The 22,972-nt window shown below is 46.0% G+C and overlaps 2 protein-coding genes across 8 annotated transcripts in view; both read right to left on the reverse strand.

Annotated features, from left to right (window-relative positions):
• The window catches only part of CRACR2B (calcium release activated channel regulator 2B), a 41,397-nt gene extending 39,292 nt beyond the window's left edge, over positions 1–2,105 (reverse strand). For 4 of the 6 annotated variants that reach the window (XM_081922347.1, XM_081922349.1, XM_081922345.1 and 1 more), the window contains exon 1: positions 1,266–2,105. The gene's annotated coding sequence lies outside the window, so the exon portion shown is untranslated. The remainder of the gene's footprint in view (positions 1–1,265) is intronic. The other 2 variants (XM_081922350.1, XM_081922348.1) reach the window with 1 other exon arrangement.
• Positions 2,106–4,120: 2,015 nt separating this feature from the next.
• Positions 4,121–22,972, reverse strand: part of PNPLA2 (patatin like domain 2, triacylglycerol lipase) — a 41,375-nt gene continuing 22,523 nt past the window's right edge. Inside the window, exons 2-10 of one of the 2 annotated variants that reach the window (XM_081922413.1) lie at positions 22,577–22,809; positions 22,289–22,354; positions 18,753–18,962; positions 17,733–17,793; positions 15,663–15,848; positions 13,783–13,915; positions 13,117–13,239; positions 9,931–10,086; positions 9,515–9,646 (exon numbers count right to left, since the gene is read on the reverse strand). In XM_081922413.1, the coding sequence (XP_081778539.1) occupies positions 9,975–10,086; positions 13,117–13,239; positions 13,783–13,915; positions 15,663–15,848; positions 17,733–17,793; positions 18,753–18,962; positions 22,289–22,354; positions 22,577–22,809 (1,124 nt within the window). In that variant the 3' untranslated portion in view covers positions 9,515–9,646; positions 9,931–9,974. Of the gene's footprint in view, positions 9,647–9,930; positions 10,087–13,116; positions 13,240–13,782; positions 13,916–15,662; positions 15,849–17,732; positions 17,794–18,752; positions 18,963–22,288; positions 22,355–22,576; positions 22,810–22,972 lie in introns of both variants that reach the window. The other variant, XM_081922412.1, reaches the window with a different exon arrangement.

Genomic DNA, 22,972 nt, shown 5'->3' on the forward strand with positions numbered 1-22,972 from the left:
GTTAAGGTTCTGTGCCCATAACAGTGACATAAGCAGCAGAAATTAAACACTACAGTGATGGGGGAAACTGTACCTGTTACATTTCTGTCTGCAATGCACTAAGGGTTGAAGAATCTCTTATAGGAAGATGATGTAGCAACACAATGGGGACGCATGCTAGCACACATGACAATACTCTTAGGACTATACAGGGCTACCTCTGGTTACGAACTTAATTTGTTCCGGAGGTCCGTACTTAACCTGAAACTGTTCTTAACCTGAGGTACCACTTTAGCTAATGGGGCCTCCCGCCACTGCTGCCACACGATTTCTGTTTTCATCCTGGGGCAAAGTTCTTAACCCGAGGTACTACTTCCAGGTTAGCAGAGTCTGTAATCTGAAGTGTTTGTAACCCGAGGTGTATGTAACCTGAGGTACCGCTGTAATCTTAAACACCTTTGTGGTCTTGCTCATATGCCTTTACGCTTAACTTTAGCAGGCGACACATTTCCTATCATGCTTCTTTCCACACCAGGAAAAGCACCACCTGCCAAACTTCAGTGTCTCAGGCAACTCTTGAGAGGCAACAACTGCAGTGAAGAACAAAGTAAGAGTTTGACACCTGCAGTTTTCTCAGCACTGAACCGCATCCATTGCAGCTTCACCTGAAGAAATTATTCCTGTCACTGCACAAGAACTATGCCAGCGGATTTTTTTTTTTTTTAAAGATAGGTTCAGGAGGGCTTTGCTAAAGAGCCACATTACGCATTTTAGTTTTTAAAATGTGGTTATAAACAAAATAACTAAATAAAGTCACCATCTTATCGTCTAAGATTGCACCGAAGAAGTGGCTCTGTGTTCACAAAACGTCATTATCAGTTTGTTAGTGTTTATTAACACACCTAAGATGCCACAAGAATCTTTAACGTGTTTGCTAAAAGAGAATGAAAACAGCTGACTCTCTAGAAATCTCATCGGAAGAGAGGAGCCACGTAAGTAAGTGAGATGGGTGGAATTTTCTGTCAGCCGATTAGGAAGCATTCGAGGCACTGAAGGCTCCGGATACCTCAAAAGGAAGCCTTCTACAGCTCAATAATCACATCCTTTCGCAAGTAATACCGACGCGTTCCTTCCAATGGCCATTATCGGCAAGCCTTTCGGGGGCGTCGCCTCCCAGCTACCTGTCCGCAGGTCAAGGCAGACCACAGATGGGGCTGCAGGTGGGAAGAGTGGTTCCTTTCTGAAGGGAAGCCGCGTTAGCCAGGTGAGGTGCAGCACAAACTCACCTGGATATGCGTGTGAGACGTAGGTCGAGAGAAACGGCCCCCAAGACCCTAATAGCTATCTTCTCAGAAAGGGGGAGGGACCCAAAGTTTCCGATCGCTCCCGGCGTTACCTTCTACCTCTGATCCTGAAGGCACCTGAGAAGAGACGCAGAAGGGAGGGGGGAATTTCTTTTCCTTCGCTGATGTTAAACAAAAGCCCAGCAGTCCAAAGAGTTGGGATCGATGTGCAAACAGAAAAGAAACCGAGACAGGCTTTTCTCTTTTTTTTCCCCCCAACCCGGAAATGCCTGCAGAAGCCGGACTCGCCAGATGAGGGGGGAGGAAAAGAAAGAAGGGAAACCCTTCGGTCGTTGCTTGAACTTTTTCTCTCTCCCCGGCGCGCAACGTGTTCGCAGCAGGTGCGGCGGGGCAGGGCCAGCTACCCTGGGGCTGCTTGAGGGGAAAGGAAGCTCGCCTCGTGGCCAGTTAGAGCCGCGTCCAAACCTCTTCCTGCTGCTGCTACTGCAGCTGCCCCGGGCCCTGCCTCGAGGCGTCGAAGCCGGGCTTGCCGCCCTATAAGCGGCTACCCGCGAGGAAGCCCCGCTGAACTTGGACGGCGCTTCCTTCTGAGTAGCGCGTGGCTGGGATGAGGCGCTATCGCGCAAGGCGGGCTGCAGCCCGGCGCGGGCCCCACTTTGGGGGCGCGCGCACACGTGCAGGGCCGCGCGAAAAGTTTGCAGGCGGGTCCCCGCTCTCCTCCTTCGCCTCGGGACCAGCTAGTTGTGAAGCGGGGAGGCTCCAAGGGCCGCGGGCGGGGAATCCTCGCAGCGAAGCCGTTGGCAGAGCGCGCGAATTAACCTTGACATACCAGCAGCCCCGCCCGCGTCAATGTATTGCTTTTTCCAAGGCCGAGGTGGAAGCGGGGGGGAGGTTGGGAGGCGGGCACAGATATAGCCGCGCCGGTGGCGAAATGTCTGGCTCGATCGAACAGAACAGATCCAGAGGGATTCCAGGCGGAGGAAAGGCAGCGCTTGGAAACCGCTCGCCGCGCCAGGAGCTGCTGCCCTCCCTGTCCGGCGCACGTCTGAAAGTGACGCGGACGGTATGCGGAAGCAGTGAAGGGGCAGATAAGTTAAAAGGGTCTTCCTATGGCTTGCTTCTTCCTAGATTCGTGGCAGCTCCCAGAGCAGCAGCAGCGATCCTGCGGCACCTGAAGACTAACGCATGGTGCAGCGGCATAACCTGTCGTGGATTGGCCGCCATCCATGAGGACTTTTTGTTCTTTCTTTGAACATACGGCGATCTAGTCCAGCATCCTGTTCGCACAGTGGCCAACCAGGCGCCTGATACAAACTGGCATGCGGGACCTGAACACAAGCGCGCTCTCCGCTCCTGCTGCTAACCATCAAGGTTAATAGCCATTGATATCCCCCATGAATTTGTCTAAATTCCATCCATGTTGGTGGCTGTCACTGCCTCCTTTGAGAATCATTTCCTTAGCTTAAGGGAATCTGGGGAATCCATGGGAATCTGGCTTACATTTCTTTGACTGTTGTTAGTATCTAGGTCAGGATATCATAGAAGCATGTTACTTTTTAATGCTACCATCCATGGTAATTATTATTATTATTATTATTATTATTATTATTATTATTATTAATACTGCACTCTTCTGGCTGGGTTTCCTCAGCCACTCTGGATCACTCTCAACAGAATATTAAAAGCATGATAAAACATTAAAGACTTCCTTAAACAGGGCTGCCTTCAGATGTCTTCTAAAAGTCCGATAGTTGTTTATTTCCTTGACATCTGGTGGGAGGGTGTTCCACAGGGCGGGCACCACTACCAAAAAGGCCCTCTGCCTAGTACCCTGTAACCTCACTTCTTGTAGTGAGGGAACCGCCAGAAGGCTCTCGGAGCTGGACCTCAGTGTCTGGGCTGAATGATGGGGGTGGAGACGCTCCTTCAGATACTTTTACGGTGCTTTTATTAAGTCCCCCCCCCCCGTTTCCCCTTTACATAATCTTGTGTGTTGTGGCTTTGGTTAACAGCACAGGAAAGTCTTTTATGTTGAGTCAGACCATCTAAGCTGACTGTTGTCTGTACTGCAAGGTAGTGGCTGTCCAAGGTTTCAGATGGGGGTCTACCTATCTCCAGCCCTACCTGGAGATGTCAGGGATTGAATCTGGGACCTTCTATATAAGTGAAATGTGTGTCCGTACCACTGAGCTACAATAAGCATATCTGGTCGATATATGCATAAAATGGTGAGGCTGGAAAGAGTGTCTTAAATAAGGGGTGCATAGATTTTGCATCTGTCCCAGATGATGCACTAACAAACCCATGAGTATCAACTTGGCCAACACAAACACAGGAGAGTCAGATGGGACCAACAAGTCCCTGCACTTTCAGAATTCACAACTGGTGATAGCTGCTCTAAACGAGAGGCCAGAATGAAAGGTTTTCTGGATGTCTGTTAAATCAGCAAAGGATCTCATGGTGGTTCTCCTGGATCACCTGGTTTCATGACAGACAGGGGGTAGAAAACTGAGGCAAAGGGTTTGTGAGGAGTCTAGCTGGGCTGGGTGGGTAACAAGCTATGGCTCCAATTCCTAATGGGCTCCTGAGAATAATTGGTGGCTTCCAAAGGAGTAGTTGTGAGAATGGGATGTCAGGGTAGAGTCACACGAGGCACCTTGGTGTCACCAAGCTTAGGATACCTCGGGGTCTGCCTTCCATCTTTGGATGTCCAGGCATCTCTCTCCACCTCTCCCCCCAAGCTGACTGCATCAAACAAGTTCAGCTTTCAATAGAAAGCACCATGTGATTACAGCTGCCAAGCCCAGGGGGTACAAATTAAAACACACACACCCCAGTTCACATTTTTAGGAATTATTTTATTAGGGAGGTATATTGTTTCAAAATAAATACTTAACACATTTCCAATAAAACATGGGGAAAGGGGGGGGAAGCAAAGCATAACAATATCAAACATGGAACTATTCAAGCAATGACTACTAAAATGCTCCCTTAATGATAATCGCCATGTAAAATAAAATTGTTTCCTCACTAATCTTGTTGCTGCTCTGACTTCAGACAAAACATTATACTCGTGAGCAAGTGCTAACATTGATCTACGACAGGCTGTCCCACAAGTGCACAATCGCATCGGGGTACCCCCCCAAAAAAAATCAGCCCAGAGATTTCTGGTCTCAAGTAAGACTAATACAAAATAAAATTAGTTCTAAAGGTTGGGTCTTATTCTCTATTTGGCACTTTGGATTTTCTGCAGATTGCAAGTCAGGCTGGTGTGCATCAGTGGAACAAGAGGACACCAGTCCCTTGTCACAGCAACCACAGCGTCTGTGGCAACATTACCAATCCACAAGCTGCTACTGGTTGCAAGGAAGCTGGATATAGAGAGAACAGGAGAGGAATGGGTGCTGTAAGGACAGCAGCAGCAAGTGGCATTAAAAAAGGAAGAAAAGGCACTGTGAAAACTTGAGAACAATGCTACGCTAGCAAGATACAGGCAAGCCATTAAGGCAAGCTATTGTTCCATTGGCTTCTGGTGTAATCAGATGCCATTCTTTAGTCTGAGGAAACCATATTAAGTGCCAAGTCACGCAAAAGCTTGCACCTGCGTCACCCTATTTCAGCCTTTATCCAAAAGACTCCAAATTTGGCATTACAAAGCCTTTTCCAAGACAAAAAGTGGGAGAGGTTGGCTTTCCCCAGCTGGCACACAGCTATGGTGCATAGCTTCTTACTACTTGTGCTTAATTTACAGGTTGGTAGTTATTAGAGCCGAGACTAACCTAGACCATAGCATTTTAACATGTTTTTGTTTTTTTAAAGAAGTTAGGATTAAAGAACATCATGGATCTCTTTTCCTTTCAAACACCCAATGCATGTCAAAATACTAGGTTTTGGCAATAAAATCTGGATTTCATCCAACTAAAGCAATTAAAAATTAAAGCAGAAAAAAATACTGAATTTTACTTGATGAAACAAGCATTTTTAACCCTGGTTATTTTCCCATCTGACCAGATGGGTTGCTACAGAATAGGCCATATAAATTATAACATATTAGCAGCAAAACAAACACAGCAGTATAATCATTCTGCCTTAAGCAGCAACTTACTAGAAAAACCTAAATCAGTGGTTCCCACACTTTATTTCCCACTCAAAAATTGCTCAGTGACTAAAATGATCCCCCCCCCCGCCTGTTCTAGCAACTGCAATGTGCTGCGCTAGATGCTGTATGATTTTTAATTTCATTTCTATTGCTTCTTTTATTTTTTATATTTTAATGTATTACAATTTGAATCCCCTAGAATTCAAATTGTAAGTGTTCTTTGCATACATGTCACAGACCACCTAGATGAAGCTAGCAGACTACTGGTGGTCCACAAATCACAGTCTGGGAACCCGATTTAAATTGTGCAAGACATTAAAAAAACAACAACATAAGATACAGTGTTGAATAAGTTAGTGGTTGACTATATATGTACACATACAAACATGTTTACTGTTTTCTTACAGGAAAGAAGTTCACATTTACATTATGATAAAACAAAAGGGGGAAATTAGCACATCGCAGAACTTGGGATGACGAAGGCAATGTCTTTTTTCTGAATATTTCAAAATACAAGAACCCCCCCCCAAAAAAAATATTACTTGGAGCAGACCAAATGGTAGTTCACATGAATTACAAGAAATCTCTAGCTATTATCATCTTTCTATAGGAGAGAAGAGACTTTTTGATATACTGTACAAGCACTCCTTAAGAGAAAAAAGATTCTGGGTGCTATTTCATGCTAATCACACTCAGAGCAGACCCACCGAAATCCATGGACTAGCAGTATTTCAATAGGTTGACTCCAAAAGCCCTGCTTAGAGATGCTTGCTATTATTTAATGGAAGAAGGGTGAGATAGATGTTTACTATGATGCGCTCTTCATGAGCATTTCCCCCCTCCCAACGAGAATACAGGGGATCATAAAAATCTTTGCATGAAACAGGTAGCAACAATTTAACAGCATGTCTTCCTCCAAATAAGGAGTTCCATTTTTAGGTAAGGCCCCTCCACAGAAATGGCACCACAGACTATATTTCAGTTAAAATGCAGAGGACCTCTAATTTTTCCTCTGCACAAATAGCTGCTGGCTGCATTGTTTTCTTAACCAACATAAAACTAAACACACATGCAACATCTCCAAAGTTAAGTCTGTAGCTAGAGCTCCAAGGCAAATGTTTGTAGAGAGAACAGTAAATTCCTTGCCACCCTGTGTGTTTACATAAAGTTATAGAAGAGGGACTATTGCATTGGCTAGTGCCAAACGCTCACCACTCCCATCCTGCCTGGCCACAAAGGCTTCATACTTGAATAATTCCACATTTCTAAACTACTTACAAAATTGTTAAGGCAGGCACTTATGCTACATGAGCAGTCAATTATGAATTGGAACATTTTTCTTTTAGCGTCAAGATGGTTTTCATAACGCTACTCATTCTCAAAATCTGTTTAGCAGCTGTGTCACTCCAGAAGCTCTGCAGATGAAAGCATTTCTAGAAATCCTAGTATTGGCCACCATAAAAAAAATGCACTACAAAGTCATAATGTCCTGACTTGAGCCCATTTCAAATCAATATACTCTGAATTTCCTTTTTTTTAAAAAAAGTGCCCCAAGGATGTACCTCATGGGCCTCAAAGAGTCTCATAAAGCTCAGCAGTGCAACACACCACTACTCAGATGCTTTGGAATGAACAAAAACACAAGTCTATTCAATGTACACTGAGTAGTGAGGTATGCCTACCAAAGAATACCCACCCCTTTGTTCTGCAGTGGCACTCTGAACTGTATCTCTATTAACACTGCTTAACTGATATGTACTGTGCCAGCTCCCCCTGCCCCTGAATACCCCTTGGATTCTCTTTGGCATTCAACTGATTGACTGCGTTGTGAGAGGATCGAAGATGGTAGGTTAGTGTGCAAAGGAAGTCAACCTCCGCACAGTACAGATACAAAGACTTGTTTCTCCCTGTAGCACAAACCTATCTGTGCTTTCATGGTACAAATCACAACAGGGAAGAAATATATATTTATATTATATATACAGATATATAGATATGCCCCAAGGCCAATGGGAAAGCAAGCCACAGAAAATAGTATTGCTATATGATAAGGGATGCTGCTGCTTTGCTGCCACAGCAAATCTCTGCTAGGCTACGCAGTAGCATGAACAAGGCAACAGCAGTGAAATGTGAGATAACAGTTTAGTGCTGAGACAATTAGTAGACTGTACATCACATCTGAAAGGCATCTGTAGGGAGAGGGATTCTATATAGCAGACAGGACATGTGCTGCTACATGGAGTGCTTAACCTTTAACACACACTGCAGTGAACAATTCCAGCAAGTGGGGAACTTTGCCAAAGCATTGGGAACACATACCAGATCTTTGGCTCAGAAAACTTGAGAACCTGGCAAGTAACTAAATGTCCTTCTGGCTCTATGAACTATAGGGGGGAAGCCCTCCAGGTTAACCTAAGACATGAATCCCTGTTTCATTTGCAGAACAGGAACCAAGGTCCACTGAACTAGCCTGTGGTACAGTGGAGGGGAACCTGTGGTCCACCAGATGTTGGACAACGCCTCCCACCTTCCCTGACCATTGGTCATGCTTTCTGCAGCTGATGGAGTCCAAAAACATCTGGAGAGTGCAAGGTTCCCCACCTCTGACACAGGTGGATAGAAAGAAGGATGTGCATTCACTTCTGACACCTTCTGGCACTCTTTTCATCCTTTTCACACTGTACTGCCATCCCTTTTAGGACCTCCAGCTCCTGACCCTCCTGACTAACCACCACACCAGTCACAATTCTGTTGGGGTTGCCAGGTCCTTTCAAAAGTGATCAAATATACCACTGGCACAAAGTGCATATGGATTCCTCGAGGTTAAATCCAGTTTGGCCAGCATCAGTTTTGGCCTCCGCCTTCACTTTCATTTTGTGAGTGGCAAAACACCCCTTCACTCCTCACATGCTCAGCTCCAGCTCATCAGATGAGCCACAAACCATTTGAAAAACATACACTAAGCTCTCTTAGCTCCTGCATTCTTCCTCTATCCTTCTTTACATCCTTTCTGCACATTTGAAGAATAACGTAGTAGTGTTGTTTTGGGTGGGTGGGTGGAAATAGCATCATCCAAACAACATGGAGCATCGAAAAGAAAAGAACAGCATAGCTCAAGCATACATTTAGGATTGTATTCAATTCAATTTTACTCAGATGAGACCCACTGAAATTAATGGATCTAAATTAGTTACGGCCATTAATTTCAATGGGCCTACTTTTAATACAACCCTTACGAAGCACGTTTCAGAGCTTCTAATATTTTCTCTCTCCATAGTTTAAAAAAAAGTCCCTTAGAAGAGGGTGATCCTGAGAGAAACAAAGAACTCTAGTGTCCTAAGAGTTCATTTTTACAAGTCTACATTCCTAACATCTATATTAAGAGCAGTGGCACCCAGATAGATTTGAAAGAGAATGTGGGGCACAGGCATTTAAAAAGGTGCATCAGCTGAGAGTTGAAAACCAAGGGCTGCCTTAGATAACAAGAGCCAATCTGGCAGCCAGTTGTTGTAGCCTGCCTGCTTTTCACTATTCTGTGTAGCGCAGGCAAAGATGATCTATGAGGGAATCAGCCTTCTTCAAAACAAAGACCCTTTTACAACACTGATGTAAAACAAAGGAGGTTAAAAGCAAAGAAATGCCAGAGTACTGATTTGTGTCCCAATCCTCTTATCACAAACGGCAAGTTCAATATGATATGAGGCCTCTGAAAAGGTGTCCCAAGCAAAACTCTTTTCGGTGAGACCAAGCACTTTTGTCACATGTGCTGGGCATTCATACACCATCATCTCTAAGTGTACGCAACGCCCGACACATTGCTATGGGTTTGAACACTGTGCAGCCACCAGCTTAGCAGTTGCACAATGGCTATATTGATGTAAATTCTCACTCTGCAAATGAGAAAATAAGAAGTCTCTTAGCAGGTGTTACAGCTCCATTAGGGCGCTGTTGAGAGGCAGCTGCTGTCTACCCTCCCCTGCCCAAAGTGTGGCAACGAGATCAGAAAAGCTGGAGGCTTTCTTGTGTGCAGCTTGCTGGCGGGTGCCTCATCTGCAGCCCTTCTGATGGGAAGATGGACGCCTGCAGGTCCACGTTAATGCAGAACAACCCCAGCATCAGCTGGCGCTGGTACTCCTCCCATTTTGTCATAACGTCCGTCAGGGAGAGGTTACTCCGCAGCCACTTGGGCAGCGCCTCCCCATAGCCGACGCTCAAGGGGAGGGGCAAGCTTTGGCTTTTTCTGAGTTCCAGGTGGTAGTACAGCCTGAGAGAGAGAGAGAAAGAGAGAGAGGAAGATGTTTAGTTTCTTTGTCATGCTGTACTCACAAGCGCTGCTTGCTGCACTGGAGCTTCCAGGCTAGGCATGGAGATACAGAGAGAGGAGTGGGGGATAAAAGACCACACAATCCCCATTGCAATTTCCCCTTAACGGTACAAGATGCCAGTGTGATGCTACCGTCACATACAAAAAGTCAGCAGCACAGGCTAGGATCATGGAAGGTGCAGGTGAGCAGTGCTCAGATTGTCCTTGCATGCCTCAATACTGACCTTTGACACCCTGGCTATCCTAGTCCTGCCCCTTCCTAGTCCCGTCATTGGCCCATAAGCAGAAAGTGCCACGTGAGCTGACTGAGGTCCAGGGGAAACTTGGAGCCTCCAGAGTCCCCAGGCTGACGGTCGTCACACTGCTGAGTTTCATTCGGTCTGAGAAAGTGAGTCAGGTGTACAAGTGAGAACACAAGATGCGTAGAGTGGGCTGCTCTGCAAAATGAGATTCTCCACTGGCAGAATGGGCTCCGTTATCTCTCGATAAAACCTGCACCTCGCTGAGTGCAAGTGGACTGTGCGACACCCAGATGTAATGCGCGAGCCACCCGTTGATGTGGTAAGTGTTTATTGTCACACGATAAATGCAAACAAATCACTTGGAAAAGCCATCTACTTGTTATATTGTAAAACATTAAATGACAGCTTTGTTACTGAAAGCTGTTTCAAACAACACATTTGTCTGCACAAACCATCCTGATATCTTTTGCATGTTGACAGTTGACATACAGAACTGTCCTGAGAAATTAATGTGCGAATTGGAAGATCGTAGAAAAATCATCTGCTATTGCAGGAACGAACATTTTTATAAGTCATTCCATGGAACGTAAAGGGAAATAGGGTCCCTGTTGTTAGGTTGGAAAAATATATACGTAGTGGCTTTCTCTCCTCCTTACTTTTTAAAAAAGTTGTTGTTGTTATTTAATTAAGCATATAAACAATTGCTAAAGTAGGAAATAACAAACAACTTGTCCCAATAAAATCATATACATTTGTCTTGCTATACAACATCTCATTTGGTTGCTCTAAAAGATCGCACCACGTTTCCCTGTGAGTGTTAGGTGGATTCTTAACACTATCCAAACAATTTATATATTCAATGATTATTATTTTTTTGCCATGTATTATAAAAAGAATAGGGATGGTGTTTGCCCTTTGCTGTTCTGACCTGACATGTTAGTTTCTCTGCTAATGCTATTGACCACCGACTATTATACCAAGAATCAATGTTCAGCCCAAAGCCAGTTTTCCAGCATCCATGGCTATCTCCATATGGGCAACCTCTGGCTATCTCCCCCCCCCCCCCACCTTTGAGATATAATCCAATCACTTTTTGGCAGTTCACACACAATACATTTTTGCCCACTGTCCTGAACTGCCCTGGGAACATGATCACATACAGGGGGGGGGGGGACTGAACCGAGAGTGAGCAAATAGATGCATTTGAAGAGGGTTGTTTGGGTTTTAAACTTAATCCAAGATAGTTCTTCAGAACACTCTGTATATGGGGTGCTACTACAGTGGTGCCTCGCAAGACGAAATTAATTCGTTCCGCAAGTCTCTTCGTCTTGCGGTTTTTTCGTCTTGCGATGCACGGTTTCCCATAGGAATGCATTGAAAATCAATTAATGCGTTCCTAGGGAAACCGCCTTCAGACCAGGTCCGGGGACAGTCTGTCCCCGGACCTCTTCTGAAGGCTGGGGGGCGCGGGCTTCGCAGCAGCGCTACGAAGCCCGGCGGCTGGGGCAGGTGTTCCCGCCCCCCCACCCCGCTTCGGAGCAGCGTTCCGAAGCGGGGTGGCTGGGGCAGGTGTTCCCGCCCCCCCGCCCGGCTTCGCAGCAGCGCTACGAAGCCCGGCGGCTGGGGCAGGTGTTCCCGCCCCCCCACCCCGCTTCGGAGCAGCGTTCCGAAGCGGGGTGGCTGGGGCAGGTGTTCCTGCCCCCCCGCCCGGCTTCGCAGCAGCGCTACGAAGCCCGGCGGCTGGGGCAGGTGTTCCCGCCCCCCCGCCCGGCTTCGCCGCAGCGCTACGAAGCCCGGCGGCTGGGGCAGGTGTTCCCGCCCCCCCGCCCGGCTTCGCAGCAGCGCTACGAAGCCCGGCGGCTGGGGCAGGTGTTCCCGCCCCCCCACCCCGCTTCGGAGCAGCGTTCCGAAGCGGGGTGGCTGGGGCAGGTGTTCCTGCCCCCCGCCCGGCTTCGCAGCAGCGCTACGAAGCCCAGCGGCTGGGGCAGGTGTCCGGGATCTCTTTTGAAGCAAGCGGCTGCGGAGAGAAGCGATCTCCCCGCAGCCGCTTGCTTCAAAAGAGGTCCGGGATCTCTTTTGAAGCAAGCGGCTGCGGAGAGAAGCGATCTCCCCGCAGCCGCTTGCTTCAAAAGAGGTCCGGGATCTCTTTTGAAGCAAGCGGCTGCGGAGAGAAGCGATCTCCCCGCAGCCGCTTGCTTCAAAAGAGGTCCGGGATCTCTTTTGAAGCAAGCGGCTGCGAAGAGACGCGATCTCCCCGCAGCCGCTTGCTTCAAAAGAGGTCCGGGATCTCTTTTGAAGCAAGCGGCTGCGAAGAGACGCGATCTCCCCGCAGCCGCTTGCTTCAAAAGAGGTCCGGGGGCAGCGGGAAGAGCTGCCCCCGGACCTCTTTTGAAGCAAGGGGCGGTGGGGAGAAGCGATCTCCCCACCGCCCCTTGCTTCAAAAGAGAAGACCCGCTGTCCCCGGGGCAAGCTTCGTTTTGCGAAGCAAGCCCATAGGGAAATTCGTCTTGCGAGACAACTCGAAAACGAAAAAACCTTTCGTTTTGCGAGTTTTTCGTCTCGCGAGGCGTTCGTCTTGCGGGGTACCACTGTATATCTAAGTTTTACTCAGAGTAGATCTAATGAAATCAAAGACTCTAACAGGTTCATTAATTTCAATGGGTTTAACTCTGGAGTAAAACTTAGTTGAACACCACCCTTGGAAATTAGGCCTTTTTCTTTTGGAAAGAAAATTAGGCCCTTTCAAATATGTTACATACAACATCTAAGGACTTCAGGTACTTAGTTATGTTATTCACCATCAAAAACAAAACTGGGGACTGTCAAGCCTGGGTTTTCAGTTATTTGGTTTCTTGAAAAAGAAGCACACAGTGCTGGAATTGCCTGTAGTTTCATAACCATGTATTCGGTTACCCAGGCACAGTAACACTAAACCTTCCTGAAGAGTAAGGCACCTTTATTTTATAGAGGGCTGTGCAAAGTAAGATGACACATCTAGAACTGCCATCTTAAGCACACAAACTTGGAGGAGAGTACAAAGGGGCTGATTTCTGAATAAGCACTGTCAGATTGGAGGCCAAAGTCCCCCTGATTACCATTTATATGGCGCCAGTCCTATGGCAACTCCCAGTGTCGCAATACTTAGAAAAGCAAACAAGATAATCCTACCTGGCTGAGAGATGGCTTCCCAGCTTCTTCTTGGCTTTCCTCATCAGATAGTGGCAGACTTTTCTCGTCTGCTCCTTCATCCACCTGATATCCTCAGGGACATCTGGCAGCCATTCAAGCAACCTGAAGGAGACAGGTGACCAACAGGGACGCTGTTACGTAACGCAGGCCATTGCTACACTGCAAGCAGGAAGGAGCACCAGCCACGTTGCAGCTTTGCAAAGGTGTTCTTAAAAAACAGCCTGCACAAGGGCGCCTCTTGTGACAATGGCAAGTATTCACATAAAGAGCATGCCTCCCCTTGCTAGAGTAGACCAGTGACCTTTCTCGTCCAGAATCCCATTTCCCATGGTGGCTAACTAGGTGTCTATGGGAAGCCCAGATGCAGCACATGAGAGCAAGAGTTTGTTCCTGCTACTGTTTCCCAGTGGCTGATAGCCACCTCTGACCCTGCACATAGACCTCATGGCTAGTAGCCATTGACAACCACATGGGAGAGGGTTCTTGGCTTTCAATAAATTCCCTTGGAGTGGATTTTACCCTTGTTTTATTTAGAACCAAGTCCCACAGAATAGCAAGTTCTTAACGATGCAGATAATACAGCAATCTAGGTCCCAATCACAAGCATTTCCCAAAAGCATATCAGAAACAGGATTTAGAGCATACCTGACAGTGAAGGAGAGAGCCGACTCCAGAGGAAGAGTGTATGGAAGCATCAAGGTAGAGGCCAGGCGCACAGGCAACAGGTTGGCAATGCCGGTGAACAATCCCCTCCTCTCAGCACAGGCTTCCAAGAGGGCTGGAGATGGAGACAGTGAGTTATTCCAGTCACCAATTCAATGGGGAAAGCAGAAACTGCCTCTCTCAATTTTTAGAGGACAATCACCTGTCCAAAATTTAGCCCTCTTGTGGCTCCAAACATGAGCCCAAAAGGCAAGGAATAAAAATACAGTATAAGACTTTGCCCAGCTCATGAGAAGCAACCAGAGGGATTTCTATTACTCTTCTTCCCCAGAGAAAGAGACCAAGCCTGCTTTGTTTGCCCCATGCCTCACTTAAAAGGTAGTATTCACTATAGAACTTGAATGCCTCTGAAACCTTCAATTCTGTTGGGCAGTATGAGTTAGCAACATGTTATTGCCAGGGCCCTGAAGGCCCTGCAGTTCAAAAAAACAGCATTAATTTCTCAATGCAGGTGTAGGTTTGAAATGAAGTGAGGGACTTCACATGCTACAACAGGAGTGGGAATTGGAAACACAAGTCACCAACATTTTAAAAGCAATTACTGAATGTTCAGACTACTTTGAAGATCCACAAAATCTCTCTAGCCATAAACATGCATCTACTACTAAGCAGGGGGACCAAGAGGTTTGTTATAGGCGGGAAGATTGTGTCAATTCTAGAGCTGGCAGCAAATCACTTTATTCATCTCTCCTCAACACTGATCCCCATCTTATCTGTCTACAGGCATTTCCCGACAATTTTGCTGGTTTTTATGCTTCAGTGTCCACTATCCGTTATCTCATGAGTCACCTAAGAGAAGTTCCAATAGGAAAATAAAAAAACTATAGCCAGACCCTAAATCAAGGCAGGCAGCCTGTTCTTCTCAGATACCAACTTTACTGGGCAGTGGACGTTGGAACCAGAGTTTCAAGTCAGTGCTGTGCACCAACTTCAGAATTTCCACATGCATATGTGAACACATGCACACTTTCAAAACATTGCTCAGTACACTTGTGTTATTAATGGGAAATAGAGATTTTCTGAAGTCCTGCGATATGTCTGCAGGGGGCCATGGAGCAAATTGTATCCCCTTACATTAGCCATAGGGACGCAGGTGGCGCTGTGGATTAAACCACAGAGCCTAGGACTTGCCGATCAGAAGGTCGGCAGTTCAAATCACCACGACGGGGTGAGCTCCCGTTGCTTGGTCCCAGCTCCTGCCAACCTAGCAGTTCGAAAGCACGGCAAAGTGCAAGTAGATAAATAGGTACCGCTCCGGCGGGAAGGTAAACGGCGTTTCCGTGCGCTGCTCTGGTTCGCCAGAAGCGGCTTAGTCATGCTGGCCACATGACCCGGAAGCTGTATGCCGGTTCCCTCGGCCAAAAAAAGCAAGATGAGCGCCGCAACCCCAGAGTCGGTCACGACTGGACCTAATGATCAGGGGTCCCTTTACCTTTACCTACATTAGCCATACTGCCCACCCTGTGTATTTCATGTATTCACAGTTTCCTAATTTACAGGGAAACCAAATCATCTGCACAGAAGAAAATAAAACGTATGCATATGTGCAGAATCGGAATGTCTATCTTTTAGCCTCTCAACATTCTTTTTTCCCCCGCTTCTCCCGTTTTCTCCCATAAAGGAAAAAAGTAGGACATAAGACAGGGTTGGGGAACTCGTGGCGGAGGCCCAACATCAGATGCTGCTGAACTACATGTTCCTCACCCCTAGAGCATTATAAAAGCCTCAGCCTAGTCTGTGTAACGAGGAGAGCCTTGGGTTAGACACAGACACACAGCAGCCTCTCCAACCCATGATCATACCTTGGTTCAGTTTAGGAGGCAAGTGTTCAAGAATGTGATCTTCAGCCTCTGCCAGTGCAGCATTCTCTCTCAGCTGGTCCTCTTCCCCTGCCTCCTCCTCCTCCTCCTCTTCTTCAGCATTCCTCACCCCAGCACCATTTTCAATAGCCAGCAAAGGGTTGGTGGGTCTTGGATGATGGAGAAGACCTGAGGAAGAAAGGAGAAGGAACTGTTGTGCTTCAACCAAAAACTTAATATGCCTTGCAGATTATCTTTCCTGACAGTGGAGAAAGTGGCAGTCACAGCCAAAAGCCACCTGCTGTCACGGAGGATATCATGTACAATAAGCACTGGACATGAAATTGCCACCAAGGCATGTGAGACAGCTGTGCAAGGCAAGAGGGTTTACAAAGCAGAGAGAAATAGCTCCTCGGAAAAGACTCAGTGGGCATCAATGCTACACTCTTTTTGGAACCAGGTTAAAACTTATTTGTTTACTCAGACTTTTTTTTTAAGTACTAAATTTGTTTTTGGAACTTTTAAAAAAACCACACAGGTATCTTAAAACAATAGATCTATGGTGGATTATATTTTCCTTTCTTTGTTGTTATAACTGTACACTGCCAGCGGATCTGTTTGAATAAAGTTTATTTACAAATATTTAAAAGAATATTGTATGTTGTACATACTGTGTGCTGTCTAATACCTAGAAGTATCGTGCAGCAGAAGTATGTCGTTTCTTGTAAAACATACGCATGGAGGGACATTCAAATGTTAAATCCTGCCCACCAATATACCCCACCTCTGCAGACTGAAGCAACGTAGTTCTAAGAACCACATGGTTTATCTATCCAGGGACCTCCAACTCCCAATAGTCTGTGATCTACTCACAGTATAAAAAAACTGGCAGTGATCTACTCATTGTCGTAAAAAGACTGGCAGTGATCTACCCAAAGGTTGTGGAGCTTTTTTTAGGAAGCCAAATTTGGTGGGAGTTTTTTGGTTTTTTGTTGTTGTTTGTTTTTTTGTTTTTTTGTAAGGAGATCACTGAGGGGCCAGAGATCTACCAGGATCTACCAGGAACACCCCGTTACCTACCAGTAGATTGCAATGTACCTCTTGGGCATGCCTGAAGTGGTACCTCGGGTTACAAACACTTTGGATTACAGACTCTGCTAACCCGGAAGTAGTACCTCAGGTTAAGAACTTTACCTCAGGATGAGAACAGAAATCGCGTGGCGGCGGTGCAGCAGCAGCAGCAGGAAACCCCATTAGCTAAAGTGGTACCTCAGGTTAAGAATGGTTCTAGGTTAAGAACGGGCCTCCGGAATGAATTAAGTTTGTAACCAGAGGTACCACTGTATATGCCTACACATTCTGTAAAGTACCATTTGAATTCTAGAACTACTATACATAGCTTCAATAATTAGTCCCAAGTAGACCCTTTCACACCTGCAACCATAAGAAATCTTTGCCTGTCACCAAGTCAATTTCCTCTCTAATTGCCTTCTCTGGGGTAGCACAGTGGGGTTGCTGAATCATGTAATATAAGAACATAAAAAGAGCCCTTCTGGATCAGAGCAAAGCCTCAGTTGGTTGAGTATCCTGTTCTCATAGTGACCAACTGTTGCCTGTAGGAAGCACACAGGCAAGACCTGAACTGCATCAATGTACGTAGTTGTAAGGACAAAAAATACAGTGCACAAGATTGCTGCACTACAGACAGCCACCACAAGGTGGCACTATAGACACAAACAGTGTGCTCTGGCCACAGCACCGGCTCATGCCAGAATAATAGGCAGAGTGCTAGAGAAGCATTGTTCTGCTCTTGCACAGCTTCCATTAAATTAATTTTGTACAGAAGAAGACCCCAGTGGATCATACCCAGTGCCATTTTGCATCTATGTGATCAAATACAAAATAGACTCTCTTGTCATATCCAACATTTTGCTTTCATTCAGCGATTTGTGTAGGAGTATGTAAAACCTCTTGATTTACCCAGAACTTTTCTAATTATGTAGAATGGAAAGGGTGCTCACCCTCAGCTAAGTGGAAATACAATTGGTAATAATGAAGCTGGCTGCTGCTTACCATTCTTTTTCAAGAAGTGCAGTGCATCCCTGTATCCTTGCTTGCACATGTCCCGCAGAACCTGCACACAGAGATAAAGGAGAGCCAGTTATGATGATGAAAGCCTGTCTCCAAACATCCCAGTTGGAAGGGCAAGAGGTGCTTGTTTTCTGGTTACAACCACTGCTACCCCAACAGTGTTTTCTGCTGCAGCAACAAAAGAGGGAGAAAGGGCAGAAAGCAAGAACGGACCAACAGCATTTGTTATGTTGCTAACTAAAGGAAGAGGCAGGAACACGGAGGAGACATGTTATGGTCTGGGCAATGGCTGTGAATGAACACCCATGAGGGAAGAAAGAAGGCCAACAAAGGAATGTCAATCGACACCAACTGAATACAGTCCATAAGCATTTTCAAACAATGCCTAATTGAAGGTATTTTCAGGTGTCTTCATGTTATTCCAATGGGATTAAAAAAGGCATTCAGTGCATTCCAAAGGTTTTGAAGGCTTCTTGTCCCATCACTTTAAAAAAACAAGTCAGATTAAATCATAGAATGGGAATTTGCCACTCCAAATTAGGCTACCTGTCAACACCCTCTAAAGAATGGGAGTGGGAGTCCCAAGTTACATGAAATGCATTGGCTGATCACCCATGTGCCTTTCAGTGACTTTGTTGCTTGTTTCTAAAAGGAATCGTGCAGCTGTTCATGAAACACCATATGCCCGTCTCTCAGAAATGGGTGGCACAAACACCACTGAAGCTTTATGGAGGGCAGGTTGGTTTCTATAGGTGTGTAAGCTCCATCCAACATCAGTGGGACTCACTTCCAAGTAAACATGCACAGTCTTGTGTTAGAAGCATAAGGGCTAAGGCAGATGAAATGCTCTGATGAAGAATGACTACAATGATTTGTATTTAGAAAGTATATAAATTCAGGTTGCCTGAAGTTCCTTCAAATGAAGAGCCATAAACAATGTTTACCATCTATGGAAGCTCAAGCGTCACTACAAAAATATAGACAATCATGCTGGGCTCTCACCTGAGGCTCTGGTGGAAACAGGGCCTTTGAAAGGCGGTAGAGGTTGCGCATGTTGAACTGAATGCTGGTATTCGTGACCCTGAGCTCATGGATGTTTGTGGAGCTGTCCCGTGGACAGATATCACTCTCCCCAGAGAAAGGGGACACCGTGATGGTGTTCTTCAGCTCATACTGTGGCAGGTTGTCAGAAATCCCTCCATCAACATACCTCTGGGAGGAGAGAAAGAATGACAAGGAATCATTGAAGGTTTTATTATACGGATACAATTTACAGTCTGTCCCACCCCCAAATTTCCAAGCACTTATAGGCAATTGCAAATGTACCAGTTCACAGTTGCTTGGCGAGTCTGGCAGGTTATAGCAGCCATATTCAGGGGATGTGAATTGCCACCAATATACTGATGACACACAGCTGCATCTGTTTCATTGGTGCCTGGGGAACCAGGAATGGGCTGGATGTGGGCCAAGAAACAGAAGCTGAATCTAGATAAGCAGAGGTGCTGTGGTTGCACAGAGTCCGAGAATCAGCAGAACACCCTTATTCTGGAAGGGGTTGCCCTTGTTTGCATCCTTTCCTGAATGGAGATAGCCTGGCCACTATTATCCATGCTCTGCTGTCCTTCAGATTAGACTACTGCCACGTACTCTTTGTAGGACTGCTCTTTCAAAATGGTTCAGAAGTTGCAACAAGTGTAAAATGCAGGGGTCCAGAGTACTAAAACAGCTGCACAGCTTGCCAATTCTCTTTAGAGCCCAAGTCAAAGTGCTTATGTTGACATTAAAATAAGAGAACTTCTCTTTTACCAACCTACCACCTGGGCCTGAAGATCAGCTAAGGAGAACCTCCTGATGGCCACTGCAACAGAGGTGTTCAGTAGTGTGAGGACCCACAGTACAGCCTGTCCTGTTGCAGCTCCAAAACAATGGAACTATCTCCCTACTGAGTACTGTAGTGTCTTCCCTCAATGCTACACTCTTTCAAGAGGGAAATGAAGACACACACCCCCCCAGGTTTCTGGAGGTTAGGAGGCATAATACACTGAGGTCAGTGAATGGCACCCATTGTCACCTTACATTATCCTCTGTTATTTTAGTTTGGCTGAGTTTATTTCATATAGATGTTTTAATTGGCCTCGGAATATGCATTTGTGCATTTTAATATGTTGCGCATCCCCCTGTGACTTTATGATAAAGAGTAGTATCAAAATATCTAAACTAAATGAGTGAGATCCATGGGGTGACAGCAACCAGTGAAGATCCCTAGGCCTTCTACTGACATACCCACTGCCTACCTACGTTAGCTGGAAGGCAAGCACTTCTGAATTATTGCTTTACTTATTAATTGTTCGATGCATCTGGCCCAACAGGGCTTCCTGCTTCAGACAGCCGGCTTTTTGCTGTGAGGTATTTGGGAGACTCTTGGGTTGCAATGAGACTGGCTAGAGACAGAGGTGAAGGCTCTGCTGGCTCTAGCCTTATCTGCATGCATAGACAGGGCTAAATATGTTTAATCTAGAGGAGAGGGATACTTTGAGTTTGGAGCCAAACTAAAATACGACCAGGGAGAGGTGATGAAGCAGGCACATCTCCAAAACAAGACATACACCCCCCCAGCTGTTATTGTTAACAACATTATGTAACAATAGCAATAAATAAATAAAGCTAGCCGTCTATCGGGGACCTTCCGCCTACATTCCAGTTAGGAACAAACTGTTCATGCCAACCTTCTCCACAAACTCCACCACTCTGCTTCTACCAGACACTCCTTGAGTTCACAACCTCAATTTGATTTAGTGCCGTTGCAAATGGGCTTTTCTTAATACCACTCAGCCAGACCAGAATGGAACAGATATCAGGAGAAAAGGAAAAACAAAACCCTTTGGTGTAGCTACCTTTAAACAGTTCACTGTGGCTTGTTCTGAAATGACAATAAACCATGGCTTACTGCAGGAATAAGCTGATGTGTTTCAGGCTTGCACCATCTTCCTTCCCTTCTTATTCTCCAACATAGCTGCAAGGAAACTGGAAGCCTTAACTTCCGATTTCAATTAACAACAGCTTAGCATAGTATTAAAACCCTGAACTGTGGTCAACTGAAACAAGCCACCGTAATAAAACTGTGGTTTGAAGTTGGCTCCTTTTGACAAAGGGTAGCTACAGCATGTCAGGGTTCAGACATTATGGTTTGTTTATTTTACTATTTATTTTCAATAGTAAAATGGCCAAAAAAATAACATAGAAATGATAAGTAACATTAAAAAGTATGTAAACAAGCCTAACCAGGGTTCAGACATTATGTTTAACTGCAGTTAGTTTAAGGCAAGGGTAGGCAACCTAAGGCCTGGGGGCTGGATGCGGCCCAATCGCCTTCTAAATCCGGCCAGTGGACTGTCTGGGAATCAGCGTGTTCTTACATGAGTAGAATGTGTCCTTTTATTTAAAATGCGTTTCTGGGTTATTTGTGGGGCCGGCCAGGTGTTTTCACACGAGTAGAATGTGTCCTTTTATTTAAAATGCACCTCTGGGTTATTTGTGGGGCTTAGGAATTCGTTCACCCCCCCAAAAAAAATATATAGTCCGGCCCCCCCACATGGTCTGAGGGATGGTGGACCGGCCCCCTGCTGAAAAAGGTTGCTGGCCCCTGGTTTAAGACAACACCTCCTCACAGCCACACTGTCAGAGAAGAAAGGGTTTTTTTCAGGAGCTTCTGCCTCACTTCCCTGAGCCATAAGTTGTGGTTTACTGTTATATATGAAATAGTCACATGGGGCTTCTCAGAGAAAGCTGGGCCAGAGGGTTTTTCCTGCCTTCCCCGGATTTATTGCCCTTTGGCCTGGGTGGTGCTGAGCAATCTCCAATTCCAATGGCACTAAAGTCTAAGAGTTCAAGGAAAGGGTGCTGCTGCACTGATAGGCTGTGTGTGCTGTGCCCTCAACAAGAGTGCAATTAGCTGACATGCTGGCTTATTTGCTGCTAGACACACACACACACCACCCTTGATGCCTGAAACAGGACTGCATGAAAACAAATAATCTCAAGTTTGGAAAAAAACAAGAGGAAAAACTCCTGACATCTACTACTGTGCTACACAGATCTATTTTCTTAAGGCAATATTGTTGGCACTCTTGTCAGGCGCTGGATATAACACAGCTGCATATAGCAGGGCGTTTCACCACTTTACGCAAGTCATGACAGACACATATTAAATACCCATTTTATAATCTGAAGATTATGACTAATACAGACTTTGTGACTTCAGCATCAAGCAAGATACTTCCCCTCATCCCTGCTCCCTTTGACTTAATAGCCTGCCTGATGTGCCCCTGGGATGATGACATGATGACTAAAGCTTGTGGCTTATGGCCGTCAGTTCCAACAGGAATGAAAACGAGACAATCAGTAGCAAGCCACTTCTTCAGCTTTAGCCCTCTATGTATAATACGGAGACAGTAACAGCCAACCTTGCAAGGATCACAGCATGACCTCGTACCAATGCAAACAATTTTGGAAGCCCAAGTCCACGATGGCTTACTTACCACTCCTTGAAGACTGGGAGGGATGAGGCCACAGTACACTGGGATGAAAGTGCTGCAAACACATGCCTGAGAGAGACAGGAAAAGACCACATGAAACCTAAATAACATGCGGGGGAGGATTTATGTATCCAGAGCACCAAGTAAATATCATCTGATGGAAGAGGTGATAGCTACAAGACAGCCTTTCACCATGAAAGCATAGTCAAGTCAGGTGTCCCAGTCCCTGGTGGCTGGGAACCTACAGATTCACATCTAAAGCAACGAGGCAGTCATCATGTTATTACTTGCCTGGATAAGCTCCTCTTTGGAGCTGAACTCCGATAAGATGACATTCTCTCCATCTGAGACCCGCGTGAGCGAGATGCCCAAGCGTCCACTGGCCACCTCATGCCCGTTGTCTGGCAGGGTCTTGTATAGGCAGGTACGGATGATTTTCACTAAGTTGAAGGAGGGGTGCAAGGGGCCAAGAAACCTCTTCCGAGCCTCCTTAGAGACATGGATGATGTTTGCACCAGCCTCACCTAAGGCACAAGAGAACAATGGACGTTAGGAGGGCGCTGCTGCATGATACTAAGCTAGCAGGCTTTACACGTTAAGGCACTCTAAACAGCAGTTATCTCTGAAATGCAGGCATCACAATGACTGGCGGTTTCAGAATCACAAAACTATGGTACTGCCGAGAAA

The sequence above is a fragment of the Podarcis melisellensis genome, assembly GCF_964234715.1.
Source record: "Podarcis melisellensis genome assembly, chromosome: 1".
NCBI classification, from domain to species: Eukaryota; Metazoa; Chordata; class Lepidosauria; order Squamata; family Lacertidae; genus Podarcis; species Podarcis melisellensis.